The sequence below is a fragment of the Dioscorea cayenensis genome, chromosome 3 (genome assembly GCF_009730915.1).
Source record: "Dioscorea cayenensis subsp. rotundata cultivar TDr96_F1 chromosome 3, TDr96_F1_v2_PseudoChromosome.rev07_lg8_w22 25.fasta, whole genome shotgun sequence".
Taxonomy (NCBI): Eukaryota; Viridiplantae; Streptophyta; class Magnoliopsida; order Dioscoreales; family Dioscoreaceae; genus Dioscorea; species Dioscorea cayenensis.
Window position 1 is genome coordinate 17,568,097 of NC_052473.1, and position 12,973 is coordinate 17,581,069.

Sequence of the window (12,973 nt, forward strand, 5' to 3'; positions counted from 1 at the left end):
ATGATATTTTATGAAAGAAACTTGATGTAGCATTAATTTATTTTTTAATAAATTAAATAAATTATAATTTTATTAAAAACAATGAGAGAACAGTTATGTAAAATTATAACAGAAAAAAAAACAACGGAGGTAAAAGAAGCAACAATAAGATAAAAAAAAAACCAAAATTAATGAAAATGAGAGGAAGCCGCACAATTCTTCAGGAGTAAACAAAAGATTGAAATGAAACCAAAGTTCAAACGGAAAAAATACAAAAACCACCCAACCAACAATTTTTTATGGTTGATCATTCATCTTAGATTTTTGAAAAAGGTTAATAAAATCTTAGATTTTCTCTTTATGTAATTTTAATAAAACCCATAATTTATAATTTTTTATAAAGAAAATAAAATTAAAACTAAAGCTACTTTGCTAAAGAAGAGAATACCTGTAACACAAGAAAGAGCAATAAAGAAATAAAAAACAGTCTTTCCCTCCAAACAACCACAATACAAATACCTCCTCATTCTTATTCCTTCCCCTGTTCCTCCACCACAACAAATATGGCCACCTCATTGAGCAGCAACTTGCTAATCATCATCAACCTCCTCACCTTCCTCCTCTCCATCCCCATCCTCTCCACCGGCATCGACCTCTCCTTACACGGCGCCACAAACTGTGACAAGTTTCTCCAAACTCCGCTTATCCTTATCGGAATTCTCCTCTTAGCCTCCTCCCTTGTTGGTTTTGTCGGTGTCTCTTCACGTAATGCCTTTCTCCTTTGGGTCTACCTATTCACCACCTTCATGCTCATCCTCGCTGCGCTTGTTTTCTCCGTCTTTGCCTTTGTTGTCACTAATAAAGGCGCTGGTGAGGCCGTCTCCGGCGCAAGGTTTTACGAGTATAAGCTTGGTGACTACTCTAATTGGCTACAAAAGAGAGTGAGCAATCCAAAGAATTGGATGAAGATCAAGAGTTGTCTTCAAGACACAAAAGTTTGCAAGAGCTTACAACAAGCCAACCCTACCAAGGATGAGTTTTACAATAAGAATTTAACTCCAATTCAGGTATTTATTAACCGTTACTCTTGTTTTACGTGCAAATCAAACATATTATCTGAGCTCGATTCAATAAAATTTTATGTTGCAATGTTGTTTAGTCCGGATGTTGTAAGCCTCCCATTGAATGTGGATTCACATACCAAAATGCGACGGTTTGGGATAAACCGAGCGGTTTCTCTGCATCAAATCCAGACTGCAATACATGGCAGAACAACGGATCGGTTCTATGCTATGACTGTCAATCATGCAAAGCCGGTGTCGTCGACTATCTCAAGACTCACTGGAAAAAGGTTGCCACCATTAACATCATCTTCATAGCTCTCCTTATCATCGTCTACACTATCGGTTGCCATGCTTTCAGACGTGTTCGAACAGAAAGGTTTTTTGACAGATATATGATATAGAATGTACTTTTCATTTCATTTATGCTTTGCTTTCATGCTGTAAACATGCAACAAATACCTATAAAATATCATGCAAATTGACAATCATATATATATATATATATATATGTAAAAATAGCATGCAATACATAGCAAAACTGGTGTATGCGCATTAAACTTCGACTTGATTCTCAACATCATCAAGTTCTCCAACAAGCAAAGGTTTACTAAGATCGTTTTCGATGATTTCTTGTTGTGATTCGATTGATATTGGTATTACTGCCGAATCATCCTTCAGCTCTGGCTCACTCTTCTTATTATATTCATTGGCTTTCCCCCATAGAACTATATACAATCCTAAAATAACTGCAATGCCACCTACCAAGCTGAAAAATTAACAAATTAAGATTAAATTATTGACCATGAGTTTAATTAATTAACTCAGAAACAAAGAACAGTAATTAAGAAGAATAATATGTCATTTGTGTATATATATACCTTCCTAAATGAATTGTCTCATTGAGCCACAAGAAACCCAAGATTGTAGTCATGATTGTTGAGAGTGGATTAAACAATGCTGAGAAGAGAGGTCCTCTGATTGCTATACTCCAAGATTGAAGATAAAATGTAACACCAGAGCCAAAAATTCCCTTATCACATGAATTAACAATCCGATTAGCACGAAGAACCAAATAATGTTTTTGGTGATAAATCTTGTTCTTGTTTGATTAGAACTTACTGCAAATAAGCAACATCCAAGTTCAAAGAGTGATTTGATTTTCCATGCATTTATGTTCGGTTCAATCAAGACGGTGAGTATAGCGGATTGGAAGGTCGATAAGAAGCACATCCAAGCGGAGAGCGAAAGCGGATCAAGATAGTTCTTGCATATCGGAACCTATTTTATAAAAATAAAATTTCGTGATTGAATTGAAAATCTAACATGATGTCAGAACAGATACAATGAAATATTAATCATAGTACCTGAAGAATTAGCCAAAAAGACCAGCAACAAGTACTTCCCATAAGAAAAAGACAACCGATCATCCAACTTTCTTTCACTGATTGAAGAAGTGAAGAAAGTGTCAATAATTGTCGCAGTTGTTCATTAAGAAGTGTCGGTCCTTTGTACATGGCCATGCACATGGCTCCTCCGACGCATGCTAAAGTTCCTAAAATTTTAGCCATGCTTCTCAAGCTATTCAATTTTACTTTCTCCATTCTGCACAAATAACAAAGAAAAATATATATATCTATTATTATTTATTTTTTTTTGAAAAATATGGACAAATTAACTATGAATTAAATCTTCGATCTATAAACTTTAAGGGAAATTAAATACCAACTCTCTTATTATGGGAGTTAGAACTCCCCTCCTATCAGCTTAAACTTTTACGCTAAATAAAAAATATATATGGAGAATCATTGTATGGCTGACCTAACATAGACAAGATGGCAACACAAATTATGGTCCCAAATATGAGTGGGGCTGAAAATAATATAGATATAGAAAGAAAGAATATAGATCTAGAAAAGCAAATGGTTGTACATAGGATTCAAGAGGTGGTGGATGAAACAGCAATACCACATGTTAGAGATCATTCATGTTCGTGAAGTAACAGTGTTCTTACAAAACATAACAATTCTAACATGGAAAAAACAATGAACCTTTCCCTTTTCTTTTCTTGGCAATAAGAATGACTTTAGAAGAAACTTCATGAAAGAAATAATACTGTAACTTAATCATGGAATGCTTGTTGCTTTTGAAAAATAGAATAAAGAAATTGAGGATGAGCATCTAAAGAATAAGAATATAAATAATTAAGAGCTAGTGAGATTAGTACCCAAAGAAAAGTGCCATGATAAATGTCACAGCTGGAATGAGGTTTGTCATTGCAGTGGCCATTGATGAAGATGATAAATCCATTCCTTTGTAATACAAGTACTGGTTCAGTGTTGCACTGATACAAAATAAACAAATTAAGCTTTACAAAGATTTCTTCAAAGATAGAGAGAGAGAAAGAGATAGCATAAATAATTACCCAACAAGAGAAGCAACAAACACCAAAGAAAATCCTTTGATTCCCAGAGCCAAATGATCAACTCTTCCCCTAAAAAGCTCATCAAATTCATGAGCATGAGATATATATATATATATATATAGAATTATGGACAAGATGTGGATACATACCTTCTAGAAAGAATAGAAATAGGAACAAGGACAAGAGTAGCAATGGCTTGTCTATAAACAACAAAGACCATGGTGTTCATTCCTTCAGTGAAAGCTTGCTTAGCTGAGAGAGCCATGCCAGCATAGATACACTGCACCACCACCATGGCTAAGACAGGCTTGCATCTTTCAAACCAGTTAGAGATAGCCATGATCTCTCTAACCAAGTTAAGCTTCTCAAGAAGAAGAAGAAGATGATGATGACCAAAGGTGAGAGAAGAGGAACAACTTTAATGGCTTTATATAAGAGGAGGAAAAGGAGAAGGATATATAGGAGTTCTAACTTAGCATGCATGTTATATTGATCCTTTGTTTAGCCTTCAACTTAAAGTAATTAAGGTTGCCACCTTTCACAAGAGATGTGGGTTCTCTCTAATCACTTTATTAGTTGGAATTTATTTTGATTTTTGCTATGCTGTCTTTAAAGTGTTCAAAGTCTTGTTGTGGGTCATTAAGTGCAAATATTTTATTTATGTATGGCTGTAGTTTATTCATGCTTGTTTTTTTCTATGTCATGAGGAAGATTCTAGTTGAGAATATAAATGATATGAGAGGCTGTGACACATGTGACATGTCCAACTAACAAATATTGGTAAAAAGGGTTGAATTATTGTCATTCTTTTGATTGAGTTATTAATTCTAATGTGCAGTTTTCTTTTTTGGTTTTTTTACTTATAATATTGAGTCTGGAAAATTGATTAAAAAAAAAACCCTTGACAGAGGACATATACATCCTTTTCAAATTTTACTATCACAAAAAAAAATCTCTTTCAATTTTCCCAATAACCAAGAATTATTTATGTTTTAAAAACATTTCTTTTTTAATTCACTTGTAGTGTTGTGCCTTTGTTATTTACGGGAGAGATAAATAATAGTATTCGGACAGGAGACATAAACATTGAAATAATTCTCCAACTTTTTTTAAAAAAAAATTTTCAAAGACCAAATTATAAGTTTGAAAAAATAAAAATACTCTCAATTTATATGAACATATCGAAATAATATAATTAATAAAATTATTAATAATGTATATACATGATGCGTGGTTCACAAATCAATTTTCACATTAAAACAATTAGTGATATACCTAATGAAATTATTAATATGTATATAAATAATAGAGTTAAAATGACTAAAAATTAAACGCTATATGAATTGAATTACTAAAAGCATACTTGGTGGACAAGATACATAAGATTAAATATGATAAGTTATCATATATCTCTTGTTTAATGGGTAAATTAACAAAAATATGATAAAGTTTACTATAGGGTTAGAAACACGAAGGATGTAATAAAAAAATAAATGTATTTTTTTTACCTTCATACCTGCGTATCTCACACCCTCCTCGCTGCCTTCCTCATTTACTCTCTAGTGCATAACTTAGGCAGGATAATCCTTAACTCATGTGCTATTTATGTTAAATTATCCTTGAGTTTAGCCTCTTCATCATGTAAGGAAGTTAGAAGATTTAAGTATATATAAACGAATTTAGATTTGATTGTTTGTTTTTCTAGATAAAATCGTATCTCTGAATTTATATCTCATTTAATTTCATTTTCTCTTTTGATTTTATGTTTTTATTTTTTATGGATTTTTGGATTGATTTAGCAAAGAATTTTTCAGCAATTTATTTAATATAATATTAATAGATTCTTTTTTGGTAAATTGCATTTGATGATATTAGGAAACTTTCATGATATTGGGAATTTTTCATGGTAAAATTGTGCCCTTTGTCTTATTAAATGATTTTGGTTTTTTTTTACATAGAAATTTCAACCACACAAGAATTTATAAAAAAAAAAATTTAGTAATCGAAGTGGTTTATCCACCTTTTAAAAAAAGATTTTATAGAAATTAATTTTGTAATTACAATGATTTAGAAATTAATTTTTAAATGTTTATATATATTTAATAATTTACATATTTTTAATCACACAAATACAATATTTTGTTAATTTTAGAAAAATTACGCAGATTATTTGGATTTTTTGCACATAATTTATTCAACACAATTAATATATATTTAAACTTGCGCCTAAAGATGGAAAAAAGAGAAAGAAAAAAATTGATCGAGGGGTAAAATAGTAAATTTATAAAAATAAATTTTTGAGATGTATTTTAGAAAGAAATGGTCTATGTCAGATACTATCAAATGTACATGTCATTTACTTTTTTTAAAAAAAAAATTTGCACTACATGACAATGTTGATAATTTTATAATTATATTTATATAAATATTTATTTATTCATTTCATGTAAATAAAGTTTCACATCTAATAAGAATATATAAAAAAATATTTTTTATTAATTAATAAATTAGTTTTTTCATGTATTTGTCCTAAAAAATTGATTGATTCACTGTTGGTGAACCACAAGGCAAGGTTGTCTATGCTAGCAAGATGTTTTCATTAATTATTTATGATTAGATCAACATTCATTAATTAACCTAATTATAGTGACTTCTCTTCGTAATTGAGTAGAAGCTTCTGATAATATTTTTGTTATATATATATATATATATAAATAAAGTTTTGCTTGCTAAATGGGAAAAGTGTCCACAAAAGAGACTGATCACATGACATAATTATTATGTGTATCAAGAGAATGAAAAATAAAAACAATAATGGCATTTACAACATATTAGTACAGGGTCCCGTGCCCGGATGATGACTAGAGTCAAATCCTAGCTATGTCATGGTAAGCGCAAGCTGGTTTGAATTGATTTATGGAGAGCCGATAAATATATTTTTATAAGTTAAGTACTTCTAAATTTAAAAAAAAACATATTTGTATTGATTTTTTTGCATACTTAAATAGCTGATCATGTGGTACTTATAGGAAAATCACTTTTCAGAAGTTGTTTTAAATTATGAAATTACTAAGTTAATCTTATGCAATAAAGAATTTCTCCTAATTTTTTCACAGCCCTATTGTTGTTGTTGTCATTATTAATAGTAATTGCTATGTTTCAACGCATAATAGTTGAGATATTTCAATAACTCAATGAAGATCATTTTAGTAATTTGACATTTGAAAAAGTCCTTAAATACAAATTCAAACAACTTCACAAATATAAAACTAATTCTGCGTTAATTTATCCAAATATAAAATATAAATAAGAGTTTAACTTATTCTGACAAGCACTTTATTTGAAAAGTTATTCTATCAACCGGAAATTTTTTTTTTTTTTAAGTCAATCCAAACAAGTTTTTAAAAAGATTGCGTATTCCTTGGCACGTGGTTTATCCACATCTGTATAAATATATATATATATATATATATATTTTTGCGTAAAAAAAAGTAATTATGATTCAATCATTTTTTTATTAAAAAAAATAGAAAACTACATAAAAAATTATGTATGTATTTTAAAAACAATATATATTTTTTTATAAGTACATAAATTATTAAAATGTAAACAACACATTAAAAAAATTATGATGTAAATATTATATTATACATTAAAATACATAGTCCAAAAATAAAAATAAATAATAAATAATAAACAACTTATTAAGAAGGTCAAAATAAGTCAGATATAAGAATATAAATTGCACTTAAACCATGTTTTTAATGTTGATTATATTTATTCCATTACTGTTATATGTTGTTGGCATATCATTAAAACATATTTATGAAAACCCTACAATTTAACCATATATAAAAAAAGTTATTACCGTAACTTGAATTCCAAGTTGATTATTACCTGTCGTATGAAACAAGATAATGAAAATGAGAACCTTTCAAAATAGAAAATAATATTTATTTAACTAATATAAGATTATTATTATTATCTCTAAAACAAAGGAATAATTACAGTGATTAAAAAATAAAACATTTTTTAACAAAAATCATGCAAACATTGATTTTATTATAAATATAATAAATATTTATCCACATTTATTTCATGGTTTCTAGCCTCTTATAGCTCCTTCACAGCTCATACTGCCATATGCTTTTATTTTCGCATTTGTTTAGATTCATACTCTACTGACACGGTGAGAGATTTTTATCTTTATCTTCTCATATACTCTTTTATTGATAAAGTTGTAGTTTATCGCGTTTTATTTCATATAATAAATATTTATGATATACTTGTTATTTATTAATTATAGGTCTAGCTACATCTACATCCATATTTAATAATTTTATTTAAGTAAATAATTTATCGATCTAAACTTTTAATTAAACTAATATATAATCATAATTAAGAAATTAGAGAACATATTAACAAATATATATATATATATATATCATCTAGCATGACTTTTGTCACATTGAATTCAAGTTGTTCATGATAATAACAGCTATTTTGATATTATTATTGTAAACGATGCGTTGAAGATTAATACATATAATATTATGATACATATAAAAAAAATAATTATAAAAACAAGCATGAGAAAATTATGCTGAATTAATTAAGTGTTAAGCATGATAATTAGGACGGTCCATGCACGAATAAACACAAAGTTAGGTCAATACATTTGCATGCCATATGAACTAAAGATATATATATATATAGTCCTTCCATCTAAAAAAAAAAATAATTTGGGTTGGCTCATGCAAAATTGTCCTAGTTGTCTCAAAATTGTCCTAGTTGTCACATTATGTCATTATAGGTATTTATAAACTTTCGAATTATTGAAGACAATGTGCTAAGCTTTGCTTTGTCCTTATTGGACCATATCTCTCTCTCAACAACTTGGCCTTTTCTATTATAATTATTGTTACATAAAATATATTGGTGGCGAATATGAGGAACTAAGGCATCATTTTAGCACAAGAACAAACTTGAAAGGCAACGTAATAACAATTAAGCAATTAAGATAATTGACTTTTATGTGAGAGATTAAGGGTTCAATTCTCTAACTCTCAATACATGGTTGAGATGACATTAGGATGTATATATGTGATAGCTTATTTATATTATAAAAAAAAATATTTAAACAACAAGATAAAAAAAATTTGTGTGTATGTATATATATTTTTAAAATTAAGTATGTTTTTATTTTTGTAGTCAATATTAGCAAATATAGAGATGGCTAATTAGTTTAGGTTATTAGAAGATTGTGCTTTAATTATAAAGATTTTTTTTTTTCAATTTTAAATTGGAGCAATAATACATAAGATGTAATGATTAATTATTAAATTAAAATTTTTATTTTTAAAAAAATTGATTCAAGTTGCCGTAGAGCATTTGGATGAATTTTATAAACTAAAAAGATATATTATTGAAATATTTAAAATAATAATAAAGAATAATTAAATTATTTCAAAGGATATATAGCTCCAAAATTTCACAGTCGATGTATTTTAGAGCAAAATTTCAAATAGTAATAATAATAATTAAATAACAGTATATCATGTCACTTTTCATGGATCTGTATGAAGATTCAATGATGATTATTCTCCAGTAATATCAAAATGAAATATCAGTGGTGAATTTATTTATAACAAAATATTATTTAGACACTGAAAATAAAAAATAATAATAAATTTATGAAATAATTCCAAATTCAAATACCATTCACAATTAATTAAAATTTTAGAAAATATGACCGAAAAATTATGTCACCATCAAAATGGGAAATCATAAAATAATTTTTCTTTTAAAAAACCATGTATTTAAATATCATTTGCTTATTAAACCACATATACTCAAAATCATTGAAATATATATATACTGTTTTCCTGTTCTATTTGTTCATCTCTGATTTGTACGATTTTTGTTTTTAATACGATTATGATTTATTCATTTTATCAATATATAAAGAAAAATAAAGAAAGAGTTAGATGAAAGGAATCAGAGTATATCAGGAAGATTCAATAGAAAAGATCCCTTGATTGAGATAGAAAATAACATGACACCAAGAAATAATAGAAAACATATGGCTGGCATGCATGATCACTTTCACATTGATGACCACCTTGAGACCACTTCCTTGTAAACAATATTAACAAGAAGTACTCAATGAAGGAGGCTAATCAACTAGCTAGTTGAACATGCATGAAATGACAAGAGCTCTATTATTGTACCACCATTGCATTTTTTTTTAATGAGAAAATCTCCATCTAGGATTCACGTCCACATGCATTCCTTGTGAACCAAAATATAATAAAAAAGATAATTAATCAAATTTAAAAATTCAAGCCAAAGGGCATATGGTCTCCAAGCACTTGTTCCACCTCAAAAGAATTGGTTGAAATTGGTTTGTAGAATATTTATTGTCTAAGTTCAAAAAGAGTTAGATGTACGTAGTTATATCAAATGTCTCGATTATGAATATAGACTTGCAGGTTAATCTCTGTATTGACGTAGAGTTGAGGAGTTGAGGGGTGGGGATATACAAAAGTGTGGTTTTCAGTTTTACATAAAAATAGAGAGTTTATTATGTTTTTAATTAAGTGTTTTTCGATTATGAGAAAAGGGAAAACACCATTAAAAAGTGTTTTACTGGTGTTAGCTACTTAGGAAATGAAATAATCGATTTATTTGGACTCTTTGTCATGCATAAAAAGTATATATATTTTAAAATCATATGTCTACAAAAGTTCAATACTTAAACTGATCATGGATAAAATTGCTGTTTATATTATGTGGGTGATTTTTCAGATAAAAGCTAATCAGGTTTTATTTCTTGTAAGTTAACGGCAATTTATTTATTGACGTAATAACAAATCAAATCACATAGGTTAAAAACGTAAATCTCTATAATGACAAGGTCAAATCACATGAGTTTTCCATGTACATATACATACATCATGATGATGATGATATCATAGACAATCACATCCACCTTTTGGGTTTTTAATTTCACCAACTACTCGTGCCTAACAATCATAATCCATATTTCTTTCGAGGTTCTTCTTTAAAACAAAATAATGAGATGAAAGAAATATTATAATGTATGAGTGTATGTATATATATACACTAGTAAACACAAATACTAATGGATGGCACAAGGTGTAATATGCATTCAATCAAGCCTTGATTATATAGCAAATAGATTAGTAATTAATTAGCATCACTTGATGTAGATTTTAGAAATTAAGAATTCATTTATTGAGAAGTTACTTATAAGACCTTTACACTTGCATGTTTATCATTGAATGACAAGTTTGGGACGTGTAGATCTTATCTTCATGCAATCTCTAAATATGAAGAAAGAAGTGCATTACTAGAACTCTTCTTCTCTAATTTTACTGATATTACTATTTATTAATTATTTGAGTCTATATCCATGAAACTTTTAATTAATTAGTCCATATATAGCTTAATTATCACGCCATTCATACCTTTATATATAGCTTATTTGTCATGAAAAATTTAATTATTTAATATTTCGGTGTGTTGGGTTGTGGAGTAATTATGTTTTAAAATTTTAATGTGACAATTATTACATTATCGTCACACTATTATATATGATAACATCTAATTATTTTCCCATATATTTTTAAGACCACAGGTTGAATTATATAAATTATTTTGTCCGTTCAAAATTTTACTTTAAATTTCTATTTTTAAATTATAACAATATACATAGCTAAACTAATGAATATACAATTCGAGCTTATAATTCTCTACTAAATTCATTAAATTGATGCATAAAACTATGTTAATGAATATAAAAAATACAACAACCATTAGTAATATTAGTTATTAATTAATTAAATGATAGGGAAAAATTCATGCTCAAAATTTATACATTTTTTTTAAAAGAATTATCAATAACCGAAATTTCTAAATAAGAATCAATAGAGTAAAAAGAATCAATAAACTTGTATAATTACGTTTCATCTTATTAGATCAATCTTATACAACATAACATCGCTTTAATTAATCAATGTTTATTACATGTATATATTTTCTTAAAAAAAATTAAAACTAAAGGTTTTCGTTAATTTATTAGAATATAAATAGATGTAACAATAACATGGTTTTGCCATATCAACGATATTATAAAGTTTTATCATTTAAAGACCATAGGCCTTTGATTCAGCAATATTGGCCTCACTTTGTAAAATTTGGTCTACGGAATTTTATCTGAGTTGGAAATGCGTAAAATGCAGTAGTGCTAAAAATCCCTGGTCGTGCGAGTGAACTTACACCCAATCCCTGTGTTAGCTGGGTAAAGGCATACAAGCGAATTGCATATACCCTTAATTGTATATACCCTTGCCGCATTTGTTAAAATAAATAAAAAAAAATTATCATTTAAACTGTGGTTGATATATTATCTCATTCTTAGGACATGAACCATTATTTATGCCTTTAATTGGGACACACACAATTTAAATAAATAAATAAATAATGGACCAATTTCCATTTTGGCCCAGCAGCACAGCCCAACACTAACTTGGCCTAGATGGCCCAAAGTCCAAAAATGAATATATATGTATATATATGATATATATACATTTTGGCCCATCAGCACGGCCCAACATTAACTTGGCCTAGATGGCCCAAAATCCATTAACGTATGTATATATATATATATATATATAGAAAAAATAAATTTTATAGAACAAAACTTCAGGTTTCATGAGAAGATGGGAAAAAGTTTGTAATTTTATATAAAAAAAAAAGTTTGTAATTGTTAGAGGGATTAAAGTGAATTAAAAATATTCACTCCATTATTTCAAATTAAAAATTAACTATTTACAATTAATCTTAGTACATAATTTTTTTTCCTCTGTGTGTATCCAAATAGTATTTTTATATATAGAATTTTTTTTCTTATAGATATCCATAAATTTTTTTGATCTATCTTTAATAACTATAATTTCCCACCGAAATCATTTGCATAAAGTATTAATTTAATATCATCATGCATTTCTTAATTAATATTCATGTTGAATTTTACTATGCATTAATAGAAAAGAAATCTTAGATCACTTAATAAGCAATGAATTTAGACATAATGTGTTGTTTAATATTGCATTAAATAAACCACAAATATGAAACCTTTTTAGGCATAGTCTCTGAACTTGGCAAATACATATCATAATTAGGCTATTAATTAGCAATTAATCTAAATATAAAACTAAATTTAGTATTAATAATTCATTATTTTATTATTTGATTGCCTGTTTGGTTTTCAACTAATACTGAATTATGTGGCATTTATCCAAAAATTAAAAATATAAATACATTACATTTCTTAAATTAATATTATACCTAAAAATGTAAGTAGAAATCAAATCATGAGCACCATTCAATTATCCCAAAATAAATAAATAAATAAAAAAATAAATAAATAAATAAACAGTTTTCTCTCTATTTTTTTTACATTATTGATTAATTAATTTTTATG

General features: G+C 27.6%; 2 protein-coding genes across 2 annotated transcripts; one reads left to right on the forward strand and one right to left on the reverse strand.

Moving 5' to 3' along the window:
• Positions 1-381: 381 nt before the first annotated feature.
• Positions 382-1,561, forward strand: LOC120256137 (tetraspanin-8-like). Its single transcript, XM_039263905.1, has 2 exons — positions 382-1,046; positions 1,139-1,561. The coding sequence occupies exons 1-2, from the start codon at positions 543-545 to the stop codon at positions 1,442-1,444; spliced, it is 810 nt and encodes a 269-aa protein (XP_039119839.1). The 5' UTR covers positions 382-542; the 3' UTR covers positions 1,445-1,561.
• Positions 1,562-1,573: 12 nt separating this feature from the next.
• LOC120256128 (WAT1-related protein At4g30420-like) lies at positions 1,574-3,926 on the reverse strand. Its single transcript, XM_039263901.1, has 7 exons — positions 3,615-3,926; positions 3,466-3,534; positions 3,268-3,384; positions 2,408-2,645; positions 2,163-2,321; positions 1,922-2,073; positions 1,574-1,809 (listed from the first exon to the last, which is right to left on the reverse strand). The coding sequence occupies exons 1-7, from the start codon at positions 3,803-3,805 to the stop codon at positions 1,596-1,598; spliced, it is 1,140 nt and encodes a 379-aa protein (XP_039119835.1). The 5' UTR covers positions 3,806-3,926; the 3' UTR covers positions 1,574-1,595.
• Between the last annotated feature and the right edge of the window lie 9,047 nt (positions 3,927-12,973).

Coding starts and splice junctions, on each gene's coding strand:
- LOC120256137 (XM_039263905.1), top strand. CDS start 543: ATGGCCACCTCATTGAGCAGCAACTTGCTAATCATCATCAACCTCCTC. Junction 1,047..1,138: donor AGAATTTAACTCCAATTCAG/GTATTTATTAAC, acceptor AATGTTGTTTAG/TCCGGATGTTGTAAGCCTCC.
- LOC120256128 (XM_039263901.1), bottom strand. CDS start 3,805: ATGGCTATCTCTAACTGGTTTGAAAGATGCAAGCCTGTCTTAGCCATG. Junction 2,646..3,267: donor ATCATGGCACTTTTCTTTGG/GTACTAATCTCA, acceptor TTATTTGTGCAG/AATGGAGAAAGTAAAATTGA. Junction 2,074..2,162: donor TTGGATGTTGCTTATTTGCA/GTAAGTTCTAAT, acceptor TCATGTGATAAG/GGAATTTTTGGCTCTGGTGT.